Source organism: Ipomoea nil, unplaced genomic scaffold (assembly GCF_001879475.1).
Source record: "Ipomoea nil cultivar Tokyo-kokei standard unplaced genomic scaffold, Asagao_1.1 scaffold1932, whole genome shotgun sequence".
Taxonomy (NCBI): Eukaryota; Viridiplantae; Streptophyta; class Magnoliopsida; order Solanales; family Convolvulaceae; genus Ipomoea; species Ipomoea nil.
In genome coordinates this window covers 1,944,401-1,967,371 of record NW_017618360.1, presented here as the reverse complement: position 1 = coordinate 1,967,371, position 22,971 = coordinate 1,944,401, and the positions used below count along the sequence as shown (strand labels likewise).

The window sequence follows — 22,971 nt, the reverse complement described above, 5'->3', positions numbered from 1 at the left end:
AATAATTGGTAAATAAAAATATATATAATATTAGAATAATCATATTAAAAGACTTGAATTACATGTATGTATCACAAATTTGTGGGAGTTAATGATTTCTTAGTACATGTTTTTCTAATGGAAGGAATTTTTCCACGTAGAAGCCCAATCAATTATAGCAAAAGATACTAAGATAGGCATTGCCGATCTCTTGATCAATCATAATTTGACTTTCATTTAAACCGACAGCTTGATATTCTTGGACTTCTATCTAACAATATTGTTGTCCCTATATTTACACAAAATAACAATTTTAGTCCTTTAATGATTGTTTATAAGAGCATCCACACTAAGGGGAGAATGTGGAAATAATGTCAGATGCTTTCTTTTGAATGGGGTGAATAACTAGTGTGGAGAAGAAAGAATAGTGGGAAGAATTACTCTACAAATATGTGGAGCATAGGAAAAAAAATAAAAAAGAAAGATCACATGCTGTGCGCGTGCAGTGCACGTGCCAGGCTGTGCGTCAGGCGCGCCTGACATACTTTTCTTTTTATATTTTATATTTTTTATTTTTTGTTTTTTTTTTTGGTTTTGATTTTTTTTTCTCCCATTCCCACGTTTTCTTTTCTAATCACTCTTACATTATCTCTCAATTCTCCCCAACCATTGTGGATGCTCTAAGGTAACAATTTTGATCCCTAACCAATACAGACTGATAAAGTTCATCAATGTCATATTATACCTATGCATCAGTGTCACACTGAACAATCAAGTCCCTGCAATCTGCCACCAATGTAGAACAAACTTGCTCCAAAAGTCTGACAATTCTAAATCATTATGGCCTTGTTTGGCAATCAGTGGTTAGCGATTAGCGTTAGCGGATTGTGTTAGCGGTTAATAAATAGCGGATTAGATTAGTGGGTTTGACCAGCAGATTGTATCAGCGGTTTGTAAAAAAGACGTTTGGTAAAATTAGCTGTTTAGAATAGCGGTTAACATGTAAAATGACCCATAAGGACATTAGTGTAATTTTTTTTATTATTATTGGTAATAATATTATAATAATTATAACTATATAAAAATTATTAATTCAAATGAGCAATACATTTGAAATTGAATAAAATAAGTGTGAGTGTATGCCACCAAATTAAAAAAAAAAATGTAATTGTATGATATTAAATTTAATTAAGAATTAAATAAAGAGGGAAAAATAGCTAGCTTTCAAAAAAATAAAGGGGGAAAATAGCTATTAAATTTAATTATAGGAATGCAAAGTTGCATTTTAGATATATGGAATGAGGCATACAGCAAGTCATTGTAAAAAAAAAAAAAAAAAAAAAAAAAAAAAAAGAGAAACAAGGGCAAAATTGAGATTTAGAAAATAAATGGAGAAAAGCTAATGCTAAACGCTGCTCCTAGTAGCGTGTCAATTTTAGCGGATTGGACAGCGATTCGCTAAGTGAAAAAGCCATTAACCAAACGTCTTCTTTAGCGGTTTGACAAAGTCAAACCGCTAAAGATGGTCAAATCCGCTAAAAAATGACGGATAAGCTGATAACCAAACATGGCCTTATGTCTCCGTTAACAAGCCAATGAATCAAAACTATCACTTTGTTAAAAACAAGTCCATAATAGCCTACTCGTAAAAAAAATAGGTCAATAATCATTTTGCATTCCTCTAGCCTCTGCACATGATTCTTGCCATTATAAAGACAAAATTGTAATTTACAATTCTAAACTATTAATGTATAACACGTTGAGGAATAGAACCATCAAACTGCCCATCCGTTAAAAAAGATTTAAAATTACTAGCTAACTCATGGAAAAATAGGTCAATGATTAAGAAATTGAAACTATTATTGTGTATAAATATAAGAACAAAAAAAATGTTATTTTTTTGGAGGACAAACATTGAATTTTATAGTTCCGAAAGGGGTGGTTGAGTGGATGAAACATGATTAGTATCATACTTAAATGTTACGAGTTTAATTTTTATCAACATCTTTTTGACCGAACTCTTTGCTTAAAGTCTTTCTAGTATGATTTACCCATTTTGTGTAATTTGTGAATTATTATACAAGAGTAAAGTTTATCCAATACACACCCTTAAGTATCCTGTATCCCAAAAAAAAAAAAAGAATTTTATAGTGTGGATTAATGATTTTGCATCCCTCTACACGCGATTCTTGCAATAATAATTAATAAACACATTTACTTCGTGGAAATCAAAAGAAATCAGAACCGCCAAATGATTAGGTGATATAATTCTATACCTCCAAATCCTACTTAATTTTATATTCATCCTTCCAACCAACCATATGCATGCTTCTTCACCAACGAATCAACGTTAATGGATGATATTCTTTATTTATTTATAATTCAGATTTCAAACTTTTTTTTAAAACATAGGTGATCCCAGCTTCGCACCACATATTGCTGCCTTTAGTCATAACAACAAACCAACTACGCTAAGTCCCAAATCCCACATCAAATTGTACCATCCCGTGTACAAGGAGGGCAACCTCAACCCCAACGGGCGGGCTCATTTCTAAATTGTTTGTGATAGGGTTCGAACGGGGAATGAAGACATTATTCTAATTAGTAGACTTGATAAAGAGTTGTTATTAATTAACACGTACGTGTAACTCTAATCAAAATATTGACAAAAATCGAACTCAATCTATAAATATGATAATCATATTTCACCCACTATTCAATTACTCCTTTGAGGGTTTTACCAGCATTTCTTTAAAACTAATTAAGATTCAATTCGGAAAATAATATCTTCAGCTTTTTTCTTCTTCTTATTTTCTTATTCAATTTCACATTCAACTACTTTGCTACTCTATTTTCACATTTTCCCCAAACAGTTGTCATTTTATTATTGTGTAATGTTAATTAATTTTATTTTTAATGTTTTTACAACCATTAGTAAATGGGGTTGACAATTTGACCTAATGCTGTTGGTTCATACACAATATACAATATGTACAAATAAAAAATAAAGATCGTGGAATTTCCACTGGGATTTATTTTTATTTCTACCAATAATTTAACAGAATATATAAATTTCAGTCAACGGATTTTTAACTTAATTAATATATATATACGTTAGAAGCTTTCCCCCGAGCTGCTTTTCGAGTTCTAGAAGAAAATTCAAAGTTTGATTCATACCTCAATCCATTGATTGCTTCTTGTCTTGTTCATCCAATCAAATACAAGAATATATAAATAAGATCGAAATGTTATTAATATATTTCTTTTAGATCAAAATGTAATTTATGAGAAAATGATAATAAAAACGGGAGCAAGATCAAACTCCAAGTTCCAACATTGAGGACTCCTACTTGCGCGGCTTTTAGGGCCTTGCGGATAAGGTAAGTAACCGGATGTGTTTTAGTGAATAGGGTTCTAGGAGTCTAACTTCAAATTTTGTCATTAACAATAACCGAATCTCACTCAGCTCTACCGCAGTTAGAGTTGTTGAGACTTAACTCACTCTAATCTTTGCACTATGAAGATGACAAGGGAATTGAAACTCACAATGTAACAAACTCGACTGAGAGAGTGTTGATAAGAACTGAACTTGTGACCTTCAAGTATGAGAATCATGATATTCTCACTCGACCATTTCTTTGGGGGGGGGGGGGGGGGGGGACTTGAGATTTTCTTATACATGTGAAAATTGAAAATTATACTCCCATCTCTTCATAAATCATATGTCCATCTAAACACAATAAGAAGCAAAACGTACTAAGCAACGGTGTTTAGAGAATATATATATTAACTTAAAACTTAAAAGTCATGTAAAACATACCTAAACCTTACTCCATAAAATATAAGAGTCAGAAATTAGGTGATTAAGGATGAAAATGCACCAATAATGTAGAGGTGTTTAAGGTTTAACACTCAAACAATGTCAAACACGTCGGCTAATACAAGGGAATAATTACACGTACAGATCCACTCCCCCTAAACTAGTCTGAATCTTCTGCATCTATGGCAATTTACAGCCGTTTTAACTTGATAATAATCATAAAGTTCTAAATTTGACTCTCGGTGGAAGCAGCCTATTAGCCCTCTTAGTTTGAGTCATGAACAACCTAAATTGTTTTATCTTTTGTGATATGATCCTTTAATTTATTGGTTAAGGTCACAAAACGGGACTTATCTCAGAGTAAATTTGAAAAGATCAGCTTAGCTTAATGGATAACTAAACTTGGCATTAATTATTAACTCATGTACAATATTAAAGGCTCAACTTTGCACACATAAACAAACAAAAAAGATGATGATAATATAATGCCCATATATCCAGAGCTTGAAATGCAAATTAAAGCCGCCTGATGAAGAAACAGTGGGGTGGTGGGTATATGGAGTAGGTGTAAGCCTGATGAATGACACAATCCAAGGAGTGTTGTCTCTAGCGCTGCTGTCTCCCAAAGGATTCTCTGGGAATTCTCAAACAATGCTTTAATATAATATATTCTCTTAGCCTGTTTGTTAAATCCTAGTCAATGCCATCCTTAGCTTGTACAAACCTTAATAATTCTTTATTCTTCAGTTTCACCTCCCACCCTTTATGTTGGGAAAGTGGGGGTTAATCTTAAGTTTTATTAATTTCCTGCTTAGCTTCTTTCTTCTGTTGTTTTCTTTACTGAAATTCACTAAATATCCCGCGAGGTTAGCTCAGTTAGTTCAATCGACCGATTACCTTAAAGTTAACCTTTAACAGTATTGTGGGGTTTAAATTACACTGGAAACTTGGAGAGTCATTAAAAAATTTTGACCGAACAGCCTGTAGAACGGGTGGAAACTTGAGAACTGACGGGATGACGTGATGGATAGCTAAGAAAACTCAGTAAATAGTCTTAGCTAATCCACTCTTTAAAAACCCAAGTCGGCTCATCTCATCATCAAGTCTTCTCTCTCTCTCTCTCTCTATCAGGCAAATTAAAAGCAAAAAGCCTCTGATAATTCTCTCTCTCTCTCCCAGTCTTGAATATGGGGTGCAAGCCTGCAGAGAATAAGCCAAAACAGAAGCACAAGAAGGGGTTGTGGTCTCCTGATGAGGATCAGAAGCTTAGGAGCTATATTCTCCAGCATGGACATGGCTGCTGGAGCTCTGTGCCCATCAATGCTGGTAATTTTACTTCATCTTCAATTCTCTCATCTCAACTCTTCATATTCTTCACCATGCATCAGAACTAGAGTTTGCCATGTTATATATATAGAAGCTAGCTAGTTATAATATTGAAGGATCAAGATAGTGTCATTTCATACTCTTTTCCAGCTTAGAAATCTCTCAAATTTCAGCTGATCATACCAAATATTGAAATGCAGAAGATAGCACCAAACGTAAGATTTTTATTATTATTATTATTATTATTTTTAAGGAGAATGATATTTTTGACCTATGAATTATAGTGATATATTCTATTTTACTTGACACTTTATAGAACTGCTAAATATCGATTTAGTAATTTAGAACTTTAAAATTTGAAAAACTTTTTATGTAATTTTAAAAAGCCAGAGGGCAAGTTATTTCGATGGTTGGGAAGATAATTAAGGGGATGATAGTTTATAATTACCAAAAAAAAACCTTCAAATTTTAGAGTTACATATAATTACTTTTGATATTTAATGGTTTTAGGTAAAATTATTCACTTTAAGGATAGTTGAGGAAGAAAATGTGGATACACTTATAATTGAGAAGAAAAATAAACTATGGTCTTGTTTGGTAAATGGTTGTTAGCTGTTAGCTGATTGGGTTAATTAAGAGGGTATAACTAGCTGATAACATTAGCTAATTGTAGAAAGGTGTTTGGTAAATTAGATGTTAGTTGATAGCTATTTGGTATAGTTTCTTTTTATCAAAAAAACTAATTGAAAAAGTTGCTTTGAGTAGCTTTTTGAATTTTAGCATTTTGAAGTTACAAAAAGCTAATTAACCAAACACTTATATTGATTTTTTTAACCAAGTTAAAGAGCTAATAGCGATCAAATAAGCCAAAATTGGCCTATAGTCTAACTATTTTACCAAACAGGGCCATATCAATATAAGATTTCTAATCAGTTGAAAATCAACATTAACCTGCAAATTGCGAACTTGTGAAAGATTGCATTACAACTACTATATGATTGCACTGTTACGGCTCCCAGACATGCTTGAAGGACTTTGCGGTGCAATCATGTAGTAAGTGTGGTATAATCCTTCACAAGTTCGCAGTTCGCAGGTTAAGATTGGTTCTCACTAATTATGAACCATCAATACAATTTAGAGGTTAAAATGTCATTCCCTTACCCCACCCTTTTTATCCAATTGTTTAGTTACAACTATGTATGAAACAAACTTTGTTATCAATGCTTTTATGAAGACCACATCTGATTTTGAGGTTCAAGAACAGATAAAGTAGCAGACTGATTGGATAAAATGAGTTACCATGATGATTGTCTTGGAAAGTAAACAAGGAAGGAGTAAAAGTGGGAAGGAGAAAAATAATAGAATAGAATAGAGGCGGTGGATTACGTGTGTGGCTTTGAACTGTTTTGAATAACATTTTCTGGCATGACTGAGATATTCAGCAGAAAGGGATTGATTGAGACAGGTTGAATCTCCAAACAGTATGACAGTTGACTTCTCATCTGATTGCAGGGTTGAAGAGAAATGGAAAGAGTTGCAGATTAAGGTGGATTAACTACTTGAGGCCAGGACTCAAGCGTGGTTCATTTAGCCTGCAGGAGGAAGAGACAATCTTGACCCTTCATGGCATGTTAGGCAACAAGTAAGCAACCTTTGCTAGCTTCTTCCTCTTATGTTGCATTACTTCACAAGAAACAAAGCAAGCAAGGAAGGGGTTTTTACCTCCTTGTTGTCATTTGCCGACAGCGTTTGCCCCGTGTATATCCTCGGGTAGTGGTTGGGGGCAAGAGTTACCCAATACATACTCTCGGGTAGTGATTGCGAGATTCTCTCGTCTCTCTAAGAAAGAAAGTAAGCATTAAGCAACACTCTCCAAGCTTGTAGGGCCACCTAGTCACTTGGTGTTGTACTTTGACCCTTCACTAGTCTGAGCCCAAAAATTCCTCCCAGCACTTGCTGGTCCTAACTCTGATACCACTTGTTAATTAGGATCAAGAGCTTACCACTACGCCAAAAGCTATAGCTCGTAGTGAAGAAGCAATTTTATTTCCTTATATTGCCACATTTTCGGGAGGTAGAAGGTTGGACTTAGCCCTTCAAGCCTCCGCCTAACAATCCCTAGCAACCTAGTGTTGGACTTGGCCCTGCACCGGCCTCGCGCCAGCAAGACCAATGCATAAAAAGAAAATTAGCAATGTCCTTGAGAGAGTTATTCCTGATCGAGATCAGTTGAATTAGTTTCATCCTGTGAGACTTAGACCAAAGTAAACTCTTTTGGTATTATTTACTACATTCATCACTACCCTTTGGGTTTACCTAATTGAGCAGTCAATAAGTTTTGGTAGGTGATACTATTAAGGTTTTTACTTTAATAAAGTATATTAGTAACATTTTACCAACTTGGTTCCTGGATTACATAGGCAGGGAAGAGGTTGATAAAGTAAGGTAAGGTTTATGTTGGAGGAGGTCAAATAGACAAATGCAAATGTTCCATTGCAGAGAGATTCTGTCAAAGATTTTGGAGTTTGGAGATCGAATTGTCATTTTCATTTGATACAAGTTGAATTTAGTGAGACTGTACGTTTATTATTTTATACATATTATGCTCAACGCTAATTTTATTGGCAGGTGGTCGCAAATTGCTCAGCACTTGCCTGGAAGGACAGATAATGAGATAAAGAACTGCTGGCACTCTTATCTCAAGAAGAAAGTGGCAAGAATGGGGGAAACTGAATCCCAGGTTAAAGGTGAATCCTCAAGTATGGGAAATGGAGATTCTTCTCCCCATTCATTGAAATCGAGTTCCCAGAATTCCGGGTTGGAATCATTCGAGCAAATGGAAGGATCTTTGACAGATACAGATCAATCTGTCCCAGAAATGGACTCTTCTGCAAAAGACACTCAGAAAAGCATCTTCCCAAAGATACTGTTTGCTGAATGGCTTTCTCTAGATCAGTTCAACAATGGACAGGAGTTCCAGAACCCGAGCCTCGCAGTTCCTCCCAAGAACACTTTCGGGTACAATGATTCGGGGTTTCACGACGATTTCATGCAAGGCTTACTGTATAACGAAGCCGCTGCATATGATAATAACAGCAACAACATTGAGCCAGTGCCCGGTGACATGTTCCAACCACAGTTGAAGTTCGAGGATCAGATTTCAGATTCTGGATTTCCCGAGTTTTTCTCTGGAGGATTCGACATAAATGATGGCATATTGTACATATGATTTGTTTATCAGAAGCAATTCCTCAGAAGAATAACTTCTAATTACACTGTCAGTGGTTAAGATTGGAACTAATAATAACACAGTAAGAGAAGGTCTAATTAGCAGTTATTCTTCTGAGTTCTGTCAATTTGTACAAAGTCAAAACACATTTCATTTGTAATAAGTTGAGACATTTGAATCACAACATCTAATGATGTTCTTCAAAGCAGATCCGATGTTTTTTTACTTCCATTGCCAATTCTCAGTTTTTAAGGATAACCTCAAAAACACCGGATTCAGTGAACAGAACAAAATTAACTGTTTTTTTTTTCCATTGTAACGACAGACAAACTCACTTGAAGAGAAAAATATTTCACAAAGTTAAAAGCTTTTTGAGACAACAGACGTCTTTCAAACTTGTTTCTTTAAGATTATAGCATATCGGTTTTATCTGATATATACTCACAAATACATCACTATGCACACATTAATAATGAACAACAATCGTTTCTACACACACATTGCTTCTAGGTAACATATAAGTCCCCAAGACATGAACTTTACAAATACAATTTTTCAATGGTTTTCGAAATAGACCTGACGATAACTCGAGGCTTCAGAAGCACCCGCAAGTTTTCGTTGGAACAGTTCCAGTGGCACGGTATTTTGCTGACAACTCCTCCGCCTTGAGAAGATCTTCTCCGCGTTTAGCTTCAATCATAGCCCTCTTTTCCTCGGCTTCCTTGTGGAGCATAGCAATCTTGTTTTTCATTTTCTCAATATATTCTGCCTTCTGTACCTCCAATTTCTCCTACTCGAGCATAAAACGTTCGAGGTAAAAATTGTAAAATAAATCCAAAAATAACACAAACAAACATGGGTTTCATAGAACTATAGAACGACGAAGGAAGACTTTTCACCTCAATCTTTTTGAGCTCAGCTTCTATGCTCGCTTTCTTCTTGTTTTCCCATGAACTAACTTCAGATAGCTTCTTTTGAGCTCTGTTACCAAATTCAGAACATCAGTTTAGTTCACATAACGCATCATATCTCAATCCCATAAACAATCATAGACAGAAACATAATACTAAATCAAATCTGAACTGAGAAATAGCCAATGTCCAAACTAGAAACCAAAATGTTATTCTTAAAAATGCTATCCACAATTCCACCAAGAAACGGAGGACATACTTGTTCTCAGATTTTGATTTCTCACTCTCTTCCCACGCTTTGATTAGCGAATGCTTCTTCTCTGTCGCCACTCGTGCAAGCACTACATCTGTCAATGATTAAAGTGTCGAGTTAGAATCATTGAACTGGAGATGTATATAATGAATGGATTGGAACATAGCCGCGGATTGTGATTACCTCTATCAATAGATCCTCCCTCCTTTTTCTCCTCAACGGGTTCTGGCTCAGGTGCTTCTGCAAGGGACAAAGATTCCAAACACTATAAATGATCATATTTATGTATGTGTTTCTGGACATTGCTTTTTGAATTTTAACAAGATTCAAAATTGAAATAGCAGAGATTAAGGAAACTGGTCTCCTTGAATAAAGCCAGGTTCAAACAACAGCCTAGTTTTAGTAAAAAAGGGAAAAGGACCAAAAATACAAAAAAAAAAAATGTTTTTTTTTTCCTGCAAGAGAGGAAGAGAATCTTGATGCAATAACACACAGACACACCTAGCAATCAGGAACGAAATTAATTACTCAATTCTGGGCAAAACATCATTAATTCCATAATCAGAAAACCACACAATCATTCAACTGTTCCTGTCATCCAAACCGTTTTCAGTTCCGCATATGACTTCATCAAATCAGGCGAGGAATCTTCCATGTCCGACAAAGGAACAGAAACGAAAAAGTTTTTTTTTTTTAACCATACAGACGTTTGTGCACGTACGAATTTTTACCTACTACGATTGTACGTATATATAAAAAATATAAATAATTAAAAAAAAAAAAAACAGGGGAAGAAGAGTATATATATATATACTGTTCTCAACGACGACGAGAGCTTTGGAATCATCGGGTTTCTCCTTCTCTTTTTCCTCTTCAGGAGGAGGAGGAGGAGCGGCCACGACGACAGCTTTCTCTTCAGCTGCGACTTTCGGAGCTTCAACGGGGTTGGGCTGGGGCTCCGTCGCCGGCGCCGGAGCCGGAGCCGGTGGCGGCGGGGTCTGCTCCTCGGGCTCCACCTGCTTGGGTTCCACCTCAGCCATGGCTACAGAGAATTAATTGAACTGAGAAAAAGGAGGAATTGACAATAAGAAAGAGAATTATGGAAGGAAGATCGACAAGGATAGGGAGAAAGCAGAGAGAGAGAGAGAGAGAGAGAGATGATATAATAAGTAGTTGAGGAAGGTAACAGTCGAGTTGAGATGAAGAGAGTACAGAGTGGATAGTATCCCGCATAGCTGGATCTGATTTGCACACATATGCCCGTGGGACCTACCATGCTTCTAATTTATAATATCTCTGTAACTGTTATTTAACTTACCATTTCAATGGTACCCGGGTTGGACTTCCATTTGGAAGGTTGTGAGTTCGAACTTTAGTGGAGGCGTTATTAGCTCTTTGTGTTTCAGTAGGTTGAGAAAGTATATGAACAGATACTACAATGTAGCTCTTTGTGTTTCAGTAGGTTGAGAAAGTATATGAACAGATAGTACAATGTAATAGAGCTAGTAGCATTCAAAAAAAAAAAAAAAAAAAACTTACCATTTCAATACCTCTCCAAAAACACTAGTCCGAGAAATCCTTTTTCTTGAGAGTTCTCACATCTCAGTCTAACTAGGGTTGTAAATAAGTAGAGCCATTCGTGAGCGGCTCGGTCAAAGCTTAGCTCGAACTTAGTCAAAATTGAACTCGAATAGTTCGTTTAATAATCGAGCTCGAGCCGAGCCTAGATATTCTAGGCTCGTGGCTCGTCGAGTCGCTTGCGAGTCATATAATATATAATATTTATAATATATAATATAACATAATATAATTATAATATTATAATATATATAAAAATAATAATTAAAAAATTCAAGCTCGAGCTCGATTTCAAAATTGGGTTAGAGCTCGAGCTCGAACAATCAAGCAGCTCGAAAATTGTCAAGCTCGGCTCGGCTCGTTTACACCCCTAAGTCTAATAAGATTTTAGATGGTAAGACGGTGAAACTCTCAACTTTGATCTTACGTCTTTGTTCACAATTTGTTACTCAAAAACTAACTGAATTATTCATGTAGGCAATTCTCTTTAAATACTGCTTCTTCTGTCCCATTTTATCAGTCCTACTTACTATTCGTTGGTCAAGCCAACTATGACTGAATAAAAGTAGTAGATGCTAAAGTATGAGCTAAGTAATTATCTGATCTAGGAACAAATTTAAGTGAACAATAATCAAAAGAAGTTATACGAACTCTGCAGTTATCAATAGCATAGCCAACACACGAACAAGGCGAAATAGTCGTAGATGATAGATACTGTTGAAGTGTTAAGCAGTCCGTGGAAAGCTCGGCAGATCGTTCCCCACGTTCCCATAACCATGACCAGATTTCTTTGCATGTGAATGCCTCTGCCATAAGCGGGGAGAAGCAGTCCAGCATAGGTGCAGAGAGAGCTGAGATATACCTTCCTTGTCCGTCGAGGAGAATCGCCCCAACGGCTGCCCTGCTTGTCTCGTGACAAAAAGCGGCGTCGAAGTAGCACCGATTCCGTGTTGCAGTAGGGCCAAACTGGGGTCTGACCGTACGTGAGGCTGCTCGCTCCGGTTCGGTAAAATAGCAGTAGTGTCGCTTCGTGGTGCAGTTGGGGCGGCGATCGTAGCACCGGGCAGTGTGGCAGTGATATCCTGGGTTGGGGCCATAGTTGTGGCGTTCGGTCCACCAGTATGTTCGGCCATAAGATGATTTCGATCGGGGTGTACCTATCGCCATGTATGTACGTCTAAGGTGGCTGCATCAATAATTTTTCGTGGTCTCGGTAAACAAGCATCCCATACAGCCTCATTCCTTGCTCGCCATATATAGTATAGAAGCGCAGCTACATAGATAATCCCATTATCATCTAGAAAATTAATTAATCACTAAACCAAGTATGAAAAATATCTGTCACACTATTGGGGATTGGAAGGTGGGATGGAGTCCAAATGGCCCTTGCATAATCACATCTGACTAGAGAGTGCATAGTATCCTCATGCATGATCCCAACATGGCACAAGTAGGATCAACCTCCATTCTCTTTATAATCAGGTTCTTTGTAGTGGGAAGTATATCACTTAAAAAGCTCTTCATAAAAAAATCTTCCATTTTGGGGGATCTTGAGTCTCCATAACTTGAGCCATTTATCAAAGGTGCCTGTTGTCTCAACATAGTTTCCAACAACCCGTTTGTATCCACTCTTTACTGAGTAAATACCTTTAGGGTCCCCATGTCAATACCACATATCTTCATAATCTGGTGATTCGGGTATCTTTAATATTCATGTCACATTAGTTGAATAAAAATATCTGTGAGAATAGCGTGATCCCAGGTCCCAGTTTCCTGATCCATTATTCCATCACAGTCGGCTGAGCCAATTGGGGCGGTTTTTCAGTATTTATCATCGGATTCTGCTCATCCTGGAGCCATGGATGGTCCCAAATAAGAGTTGATTTTCCATCCCCAATTCTGCGCTGAACCTCGCCACAAATTAATTCCTATGCTGTCAGGATACTGCGCCAACAGAAATTGGAATTATTCCCTAAACATGCATTAAAGAAAGTTCCTCTGGGGTAGTACCTGGCTTTATATACTTTCGAAACCAAGGACTCAGGTTTTGTAAGAAAACGCTATGCTTGCTTACCCAACATAGCTAGGTTAAAAGCACGTAATTCTTTAAAACCCAACCCTCCATATCTTTTAGGGATACATAATTTATCCCATGCTTTCCAGTGGATGCCCTGGTGATTTCTAGATCCCCACCAGTAGCGATTCATGGTTCGCTCAATAGCTGTACAAACTGTCATAGGTAGTAAAAAGACGCTCATTGAGAATGTGGGCATAGATTGGGCCACACTTTTAAATAAAACCTCCTTACCAGTCTGTGATAATAATTTCTTGTTCCACGATCCAATCCTTTATCTGATTTTATCCTCAATGTATGAGAAAACTGCCTTTCTATTTCTCCCCACAAACGATGGAAGCCCCAGATATTTACCAAAATTAGGAGCCTGCACAACCCCGAAGATACTGCCACCTCTTCCCTGACATCCTCACGTGTATTTTTACTATAGCATATACTCGACTTGTGATAATTAACCGCTTGCCTAGACATTTCCTCATATAGCGATAAACAATGTTTAATTACCTCAGTCTCCTGAACATTTGCCTTAAAGAAAAGCAGACTATCGTCAGGAAATAACAGATGGGAGATAGAGGGGCACCTCTAGCAACCCTGCAACCATGACTGCGCCTGTTGTAGTAATAAGGAAAGACCCTTAGTACAAATAATGAAGAGATAGGGAGACAGAGGATCACCTTGTCTTAAACCACGGGTTGGGGTGATTAGATTGCTTCAGGAACCATTCAATAATACACTATAGGATACTGTGGTAACACACAACATAATAAGTTCCACCCATCTAACATCAAAACCCAATGCCAGAAACATACTATGCAAAAATGACCAATCCATACGATCATAGGTTTTTGCCATGTCTAGTTTTAAAGCCCCCCACCCTGTCATCCCGCATTGTTTTCTATTTTTATATTATCTGTAATCAGTCTGTCAGGTATAAAAGCACTCTAGGAGTCAGATATAATATCCCCCATTAATGGTTTCATTCTGGCTGTAATAACCTTAGCCATAATCCTGTATATCACATTACTTAAGGCTATGGGTCTAAGATCTGAGACCAATTCTGGGTTATTCTTTTTAGGGATCAAGATATGTCCGTATCATTCAAACTAGCAGGGAAGGAGCGAGTATTAAGGCAATTTACAATAAAGTTTGACACATCTCCCCCCCCCCCCCCCCCTCCCCACCACATCCCTCAAGTGTTGATAGAAACCCGGATTCATTCCATCCGGTCCCGGTGCCTTATCCGGAAACATTGAAAAAAGTGCAGATTTTACCTCATCAGCGTCCAAAGGCCTCAGTAGCGCCTCATTATGTGACTGTGTTACCCGCGGTTGAATATTCTCAAAGAAACCCTCATTAATATCAGGAGAACTTGAACAAAAGATATTACGATAATAATCCAGGACAACATTCCTCATGGCCTCCCCTTTGACCCAATCCCCATTGTCATTCATGATTTTAGAAATAGTATTCTTTTTCTTATGGTGAGAAGCGTACCTGTGGTAGAATTTTGTGTTTGCATCCGCATCCTTGAGCCAATGCTACTTGGCCCTCTGCCTCCAATAAGCATCTTCCTGTGTTTCGATGCGAGTTAGGCACTCTTCGAGACACTGAAACTCGGCCAGGGAGGTCGGGTCTGTACATCCCCTTAAGCGCATTTGTTCTTTCCGTAGGTTCATTATCTGTTCGTCGAATTTATGGAATCGATCTCCACCCCAGCATGTTAATTGGTTTCCACAAAACGTAATACACTCCTGCAAACCCCTACTCCTTCCTTCATCCCAAGAATTTTCTACCACACTTCTGCATCCCAAAACGAAACCCTCTTTTCACACCACCCCCTTTCCCGAAGATTCAGAATCCCAAGGAAAAGAGCAGAATGATCAGAATTTCGGGTTAATATATTCAGCACACTAGCCGCAGCCACCAACTCTCGCCGACCCTGGGAAGCCAAAACCTTGTCTAATTTTTCCTCTATCTAGTTCGATGTTCCCTTTCCCTTGTCCCATGTATACGGATACCCTGTCATCGGTAACTGCGATAAATCACAATCCTCAATAGTATCCCCAAAGCCACGGAGGAGGATGTCTGGATAGGGATTTCCCCCTCATTTCTCATACTGAAACAAAAGATCATTAAAATCCCCTATCATTACCCATGGGAGGTCTGATCTGTGAGCTAATGAACAAATAAGCTCCCAAGAGTCACTCCGCCTTCCTCGCTCTGGGAAGCCGTAGAAACCTGTCATCCTCCACTTATTAAATCCCGAAATACTCACTTCCACGTCTACATGATTCTTCGAATAGTTCAACAATCTTGCCGTGTTATGTTCTCCATAACAGAGCCAATCCACCGCTCAAACCAGTATTATTAACATAATAAAGACCATGAATCCAAGCTTAACACGGAGTCGTTCTGCATGATCCCAGCTAACCTTGGTTTCCATTAAAAATTAGACCAGGAACATAAAATTAGACGGAGGGAGTAATACGCACAACTGAAAATTTAAATTGAAAAATGAATTAAAATAATATAAATATTGTCACTTTATCGAAATAATTTTAAAGAATTTACAATTTGTCGTCGTTTATCAAATAACGCAAAAAAAAAAAAAAAAAAAAAAAAAAAAAAAATTGTATAAATGTACTCTTCCGTTTATAGATTTGAATATATACAAAATTAAAAAATGTTTTCTCTCAATCATTATAAGAGCATTTGATGAAGCAAAATGTGCGATTACAGACAGCTTAACAGTTGCAGACTTGCAGACTTGCAGGGGTTCTTCTGCTGTTATTCAGTTTCCAACATCTTATCAAATTCCCCAACAACCATTGAAGAAAACCACTACAAATATGAAAATCCAACCACTCAAAAAACACATGAACAGTCGAACAGAAACCCAGAATCATCGCAGGATTTTGACAGCAGGAAAGTTGCAGTCTTTTCATTAAAAAAGATATTTTGAGTCATAAACTTAATTAAGAAGGTGTTAAAAAAACATACGAGAATCATGTTTTTATTGATTTAAGTATACCCGAAAGTTACAGTTTTCTTAAATCTTAATTAACCTTGTTGCCGCATGGCTCAGCCGACAATAGAGTGATCGAAGAGGCCCCATAGGAAATTGGGTTACGCAACTGAATATTTTCTTTAAAGGGTGGAAACATATCCGTTTGTTGTCACACTCAATATACAGCTGGCCCAATTTTCTCGTCGCTTACCTTAATCATTGTTCTCACAAAAATGTAAATAATATATTGGTCCTGTCATTAATGGCAGCCACTTAATCACACCAAAAGTGAAGAACAATACTAAAAGCAAACAATCATCGCTTCTCTTTTGTCTCCACCCTTCTTTATCTTCTTTTTTACAATAAAATGATAATACATTTAAAATAAAGTAATCCGATTTAAGTAAATATATGAAACAATAAACGTAAATTTTATGTCGATATCAATTCAAAAGCATCCTGAAAACGAAAGGGCATCTATAATTGTGCCAGATAAATGAGTCTAAGAAAATATGCATCCAGTACCCACTTTGAGCTGGCAAACTCCCTGTATGTGTGGCTAGAACACTGCTGCCTGGACACATCTATCATCCTTTCCACCTTTACAAAAACTTGTTTTGTTGTCTCATTGTAGAAGTTTTTTTGGGCATAACATCCTGGATCTTTACTAGTACGAGACTAATTTAGGTTTAGGTAGAATCACGCTCGTAGAATTTGACTTTTATACAGAAAATATGGTCTAGAGCTTTTTGACATTGCGCACGCATACTGCACACATATAAGAATGAATCTTTTAGCTTAATAGTTGTATGACAGTAGAAACTCCGACTAAGTGGACAGACTGTTGACTTGATAACCATAAGGTTCTAAGTTTTACTAAATGTGACAGTAACCTATTGGCCTTCTTAGTTTGAGAAAACCTCCTTATGGTCCTTTGCTAAATAAGGTCACAAGGTGAGATTTATCCATAGCAAGCTCTCAAATAGTGACTGAGGGTTTCAATCGTCACTCAAAAAAGATATATATATATATTGGATGTATGACCTTGTGGTCTAGTGACATGAAGTGGCTCTTCCAAATGGAAAGTCATGGGTTTGAATCCTAGTTGAGTGGTATTAACTTTTTATGCTTCAATAGGTTGAGAAAATAGCTATAAACAGATACTACATTGTAACAAGGCTAGTAGTACTAAAAAAACAGATAATTATTAGTCTCAAATGCAAAGTAGATCATATATAAACCACATGTTTTTCAACATACATATAATAACCTGAGAAATACACTGAGTTGTGTTACACAACTACTTGAAGAACAAAGAAAGCTTTAAGTCCAGCCTGCTTGTATTATAATTTATAACACAAAGGGGGAATAGGGATCTGTCTATGTCCACAGGTAGAATGATAGTGGATATATGCCATCATATTGCAGAGTAACTGTGATCATCCTCGGTGGGAGCCTGAGAAAGGATCGTCAAGAACACAAAGACTCCATATATAACCGTAGAAATAGCAGTGAAGTTGACAAGAAAGGCCTCAGACCCATATTTGTCCAGGCCAGAGCTCTCAAGGAACGTGAGCTTCTCGAGGAATCCTAACAAGGCGTTGGCAACAGCTAAAATGTACACAAACGTGCCAAAGAGCACGTGCCAAGGAAGTGACTCGCGTCTGATATCTGCTGTTCCACCCGGGTAGAAGAACACCACAAAGCCATAAACCCACTGCAAATCATGTGTCATCAGGTAAAATGAGAGCTCGGATTCTTGATCAAGAAAGGCGATTATTATATGATTGGATCAGCCAAGATAGCAAGGTTCTAATCTACAAACGCAAAAGAAAACTTCTGCAAATTGAAGAAACTAGCGTTTCTTCCTGATCCTCATCACGTGCAGGTTTTGTGCTCAACATGGTAATCGTTGAATTAACATAGTACAAGACAGGTTATTACTTCATAGACATCGAGCCTTAAAAAGCCATAACAGAATGGTCATGTGTATACCAAAGTTTACGATAAAACTAAATTACCTGAATGCCATAAAGAACAGCAACCCCAATTCCAATCCAGGAATGTAAACTGTACAAATTGGCAATGCCACTTTCATTGTGATTCTTAAATGCTGCGCATATTCCCACGATACCAAGCACCAAGGCAATGGCATGCAACACCAGATGGATCACTTTCTTCACTTCTTTCTTCAATGGGAGCGATTTATAGCTCATAATAGCTGCAGTTTCAGAAAAGAAACCGGAGGTCCATTAGTAACTCGGGAATCAAAAAAAGGAAAACAATAGGTGATAGTGCCTTCACCTTCTCCTCCAAGAATAACGAAGCCAATAAGCATTAAAACAGGGTGAAGCTGTAAAACAAAAAGAACAAAATAGAATGAAAACTATGATACAAATGGTCATCTACAAGCCACATCATGATAAAACTAGCAATCCATCCTCATCTTTCCAACTATTCACACTGGATAAGGTAGGGAAACCACTGAAAACCAAAGAAGCAGTTACTACTCAGCAGCTACATAGCACAGATACAAGAAAAGAGAAATATGGCCCACATGGACAGATCAGTTTGTTCTTGGGTGATAGATTGTGAGAAAGAAACGAGAAATATGGCCCACACGGGCAGCTCAGTTTATTCTTGAGTGGTAGATTGTGGGCAAGAACACATGATTGATCCTAGCAGTCGTAGTGTGGGAGTTACAACTAATGTAGTGGGCTCCTTGTGGGCACAGATACCGATGCTCTCACCTAATTTAGCCCCTCACTAAATAAGAGATATGGCATGGGAAAGGCTAATCTAGAAACAATTCTTCATTTAAGAAATGACTTTATTTTCTCAATTAGACCTTGAAACTCTTTCAATTAAACCCCTAAAGTGCATTTCATTTGAGGAAAAAGAGTAATTAATATTCTTTTCTTTTTTTAAGTACTATTGACCCTGCCCAATGAGTCATTCAAGCCGCTTGACCACAAGGTCTTTGAGAAGTAATTAATATTCTTAATTACAAAAACAGCTATGAACCATTCTTAGAAGTTTTGTGAACTTATGAAACATCATAGGTACACCATACACAGCCAAAATCTAAAAATATTGACTTCAAATTCAACAAACACATTGCAATAGGTAAGACAAGTAGTGATCACAAACTTAAGGGTAATCTAATGCACCCAAGAAAAACACAACAAATTCTCAAACAGAGAAGCAATCTTTATATTCCATAATATGTATATCAGCATAAGAGACATAACCTCTGATAGTTAGCAGATTAAATAAGTGGTGAATGCAAACAGTAGAGGGACACAAGGTACATCACAAGTGAGAGATTTTTGTTGGTAGTAATTGATGAAGGACAAGAACAAAAGATTACGTACGTTAAAGATGAGATTTTTGTTGGTATCTTCCCAAGCCAATCCACCCCTGAAGTGAATGTTCCATACCAAAACCAGCACCGCTAATACTAGAGCAATTGCGTGTGCCACGCACGAGAAAGGCAAGGCCTTTGCGGCTATCGCCATGTCTCTTTCCTTCAACTCTTCACAGTACACTGTTCCCTGAGCAAAGAGATGACCTAAAACAGTACGTGTTGAAAGAATTTCGTAATCTCTAGAAGCCCAAATTTCAAATGGATTAATAGAGATGAGGATCGGTCTATCTTGTTTGGGTCAAGAGGCCACGTCGCCGCCCACAATAGGGTGGTTGTGTACTCGTGTCTTCTTATCCCACCAACCAGAGTCCTCTTGGCTCTGGACGACAGACTGACTTTTCGTCAATTACTCAATTTTCACGTGAACGATAGGGACTCAAATAGTCACCACGGTTAGCTCAATTCGTTATTAAATAACAAATTATGAACAATGATATATAATGGAACTATCAATACTTCGTAGTTTAGTGTCACCAAGTCTCTCCTTCATATTAGAATTATAAGTTTGAGTTTTCGTAAAAATGGTATTAACTCTTTGTAATTTATAACACTAGTCTTATATGGTTGAAGTATGGGAGCGCCTGAGGCGAATTTTGTTTGAGTTTATTCCGCTAAAGATCATTTGTCTTTAGTGACAATTTTAAATTTAGTCTCAACTATCAGCTTTGCCATCTTTTAATCAATTTTATGACTTTTTTTATTTTTAGTAAGGACAATTTTGTCTTTTCATATTTTTCTTTTGCTATTTTTTTAGTTTCAACCAATTTAATTGATTTAAAACTTTAGGTAACCTCAAATTTTTAGTAACAATATTTTTCAACAGGTTTTTAGTAAAGTTCTAAACTAATTAAATCGGTTGAAAAGGAAAAATAACAAAAGAAAAATATGAATAGACAAAAATATCCTTACTAAAAATAGAAAAAATCATGAGAATGACTAAAAGTGTCCAAAAACTAATAGTCTGGGTTGTTAAATGACAAAAACGATAATTTATGACTAAATTTAAAATTGCTATCAAAGACAAAGGAAACTTTGGTGGAATTAGCTCAATTTTGTCTTTATGAACAAGAGATAAGGACTAAAATAAATGTTTAACTACATTTTGGTCCCCCAAATTTACACATCTTAACACTTCACCCCCTTTACAAATTTATTTTATCACTTACCCTCCCACCACTCACCACCCACGCACCCCTTCTCTATCCCTCCCATTTCCTTCAACTACCCCAACTACCTAAAATTTATTTTCATAAACAACATTTGTGACAAACTCGATCAAATGGTATTAACAAGTATTAAACTTGTGACTTTTTAATATGAAAATTATACTTCACTTATTAATCTTTTTTAGAGTAATCGATTTTATTTTTTAACTTCATATGCTTTGACTAATTTATTTACGACATAATATCATATAGACAATTGGTGTATATATAACTTTATAGTATATTAGTATACCAAGACAACAAAGATACATTATTTTTGTCATAATACATGTTCAATATTATTTATGTCTTATACCTAACTTCTTTTCTTTTTGTTTTTGTTTTTGGTTTTTTTTTTTTTTTCAAGTTGTAGTTTTGATCTCTTTGTCTTCGTGATATACATTTTTTCCTCATGTGTTTGTTATGGACTTGTACTAACCAAGGTATGCCTTGTGTTTATTTATATATTTCTCTTGATTCTAATATAATTTATCTTTATTTAATAAACAAATAATAAGGACGATACCACTTCACACTACAACTATAATTATTAAAGATATTCCTTTGTTATTTTCACCTTTACCAAAGTATGATTATAACCTAAGAAGACATTTTTTTTTTTTGAAAATACCTAAGAAGACATTTGATTTGAGGATTTTTATAAATAAAAAGATAACTAAATACTTATTTTTATTTGATAATTAAAATATTTTATTCTTTTTTTTTAATGACGAAATAAACATCACCCCCTATCCAAGGATGCAAGTTTGTTCGTGAGAGAATCTTAATAATAATCAAACTTGTGATGTTTTGATACAAGAATCATATTCCAGATTATTTTTTTTAATTTTTTTTTAAATCATTAACCATGAAAATCTTGAAAGGATGGGAATTGGTTTGAAGCAGGGATGAAAACAACTCAAACAATATGACCCAAAAAAAAAAAAAGAAAAAAGGAAGAATGCCCAAATATGAACCACCCTTTGAAACTCTAAATTTGTGTCATTATAAATTTATTTTTCAATGTTATATTATTACAAGTAACCACCTATTATAGAATTAACTAAGCAATTATTTCATTAAAGATAATTTTGTCAACAATGAAGAAAATTGGGCAAGTAATTATTGCATATGGTCCCATTTGTTGTCAATTATAAGGGGAGGGGGGGGGGGGGGGGTGTAGTTGGGGCTATGTTGGTCTCACTTGCAAGGCTACAATTTAAAGAATAGCTAGAGCATTTCTATTGTAAAAAATTTCATGATTTTTTGTCATAGGTTTTCAAAGTGGATGAGAGATAAGTGATTAGAAAAAAAAAAATGGATCAACATATTAACTGAGGTTTATTTTAGAAATGAAAATAATAAAGAAGTTACGCAGACGTGACTTGCACACCTAAAGACTCATTAGGGTGATCGTCAATTGACAATCACTCTAGAATTTACGTTTTTTCTTCTCTTCAACTTTTACAAAAAGTCATAATTGAGTTTACCAATGAACTTGCTCTAATAGGGCATTTGGTTCACTGTAATTTCGTTGTAGTTAAATTGCAATTCAATGGATTCCTCAATTACATTGTTTGGTGGGAGGGAATTTCAATTCCCTTCTTTTGTTGAATTGCAATTCATGGGGGTACCCCATGAATTGCAATTCAATGAATTTGGGAAAGGAAAAACAAATGAAATAACAATATTACACTTAGTTGTTATTACTATTAGGAATAAGGTTTAATTTGGCCGCTGAACGTAACCTGAAAATGCATTAGGCCACTGAACGGAAAAAAAAAAAAAAGTGTAATTAGGCCACTGAACACTCCAAATGTATGCAGTTTCACCTGATAGCAGGTTACCATCAATTTTAGCAGGTTACCTGCTTACGTGACAGCTGAATTGGCATTTTTAATAATTTTTAATAAAGTTTTTTTTAAAAAAAATTATTTAAAACAAATTTAATTTTTTTTAATTATTTATTTATTTTTTTTCAATTTTTTTAAAAAAATTTATTATTAAAAGTTATTAAAAATTATTTAAAAATTATTAAAAATGCGCTGCCACGTAAGCAGATAACCTGCTAAAATTGATGGTAACCTGCTATCCGGTTAAATTGCATACGTTTGTAGTGTTCAGTGGCCTAATTGCACGTTTTTGGGTGTTCAGTGGTCTAA

General features: G+C 36.1%; 3 protein-coding genes across 3 annotated transcripts; 1 reads left to right on the top strand and 2 right to left on the bottom strand.

Annotated features, from left to right (window-relative positions):
- The first annotated feature begins 4,914 nt into the window (after positions 1-4,914).
- On the top strand, positions 4,915-8,559 carry LOC109194002 (transcription factor LAF1-like). Its single transcript, XM_019344838.1, has 3 exons — positions 4,915-5,125; positions 6,638-6,767; positions 7,754-8,559. The coding sequence occupies exons 1-3, from the start codon at positions 4,987-4,989 to the stop codon at positions 8,352-8,354; spliced, it is 870 nt and encodes a 289-aa protein (XP_019200383.1). The 5' UTR covers positions 4,915-4,986; the 3' UTR covers positions 8,355-8,559.
- A 145-nt stretch (positions 8,560-8,704) lies between these two features.
- Positions 8,705-10,730, bottom strand: LOC109194004 (remorin-like). The gene is made up of 5 exons (XM_019344840.1): positions 10,333-10,730; positions 9,702-9,758; positions 9,525-9,612; positions 9,254-9,335; positions 8,705-9,144 (listed from the first exon to the last, which is right to left on the bottom strand). Exons 1-5 carry the CDS (start codon positions 10,556-10,558, stop codon positions 8,950-8,952), a joined length of 648 nt encoding a protein of 215 aa, XP_019200385.1. The 5' UTR covers positions 10,559-10,730; the 3' UTR covers positions 8,705-8,949.
- A 6,651-nt stretch (positions 10,731-17,381) lies between these two features.
- LOC109194003 (transmembrane ascorbate ferrireductase 1) lies at positions 17,382-19,890 on the bottom strand. Its single transcript, XM_019344839.1, has 4 exons — positions 19,552-19,890; positions 18,482-18,530; positions 18,199-18,398; positions 17,382-17,894 (listed from the first exon to the last, which is right to left on the bottom strand). Exons 1-4 carry the CDS (start codon positions 19,693-19,695, stop codon positions 17,595-17,597), a joined length of 693 nt encoding a protein of 230 aa, XP_019200384.1. The 5' UTR covers positions 19,696-19,890; the 3' UTR covers positions 17,382-17,594.
- Positions 19,891-22,971: the final 3,081 nt, after the last annotated feature.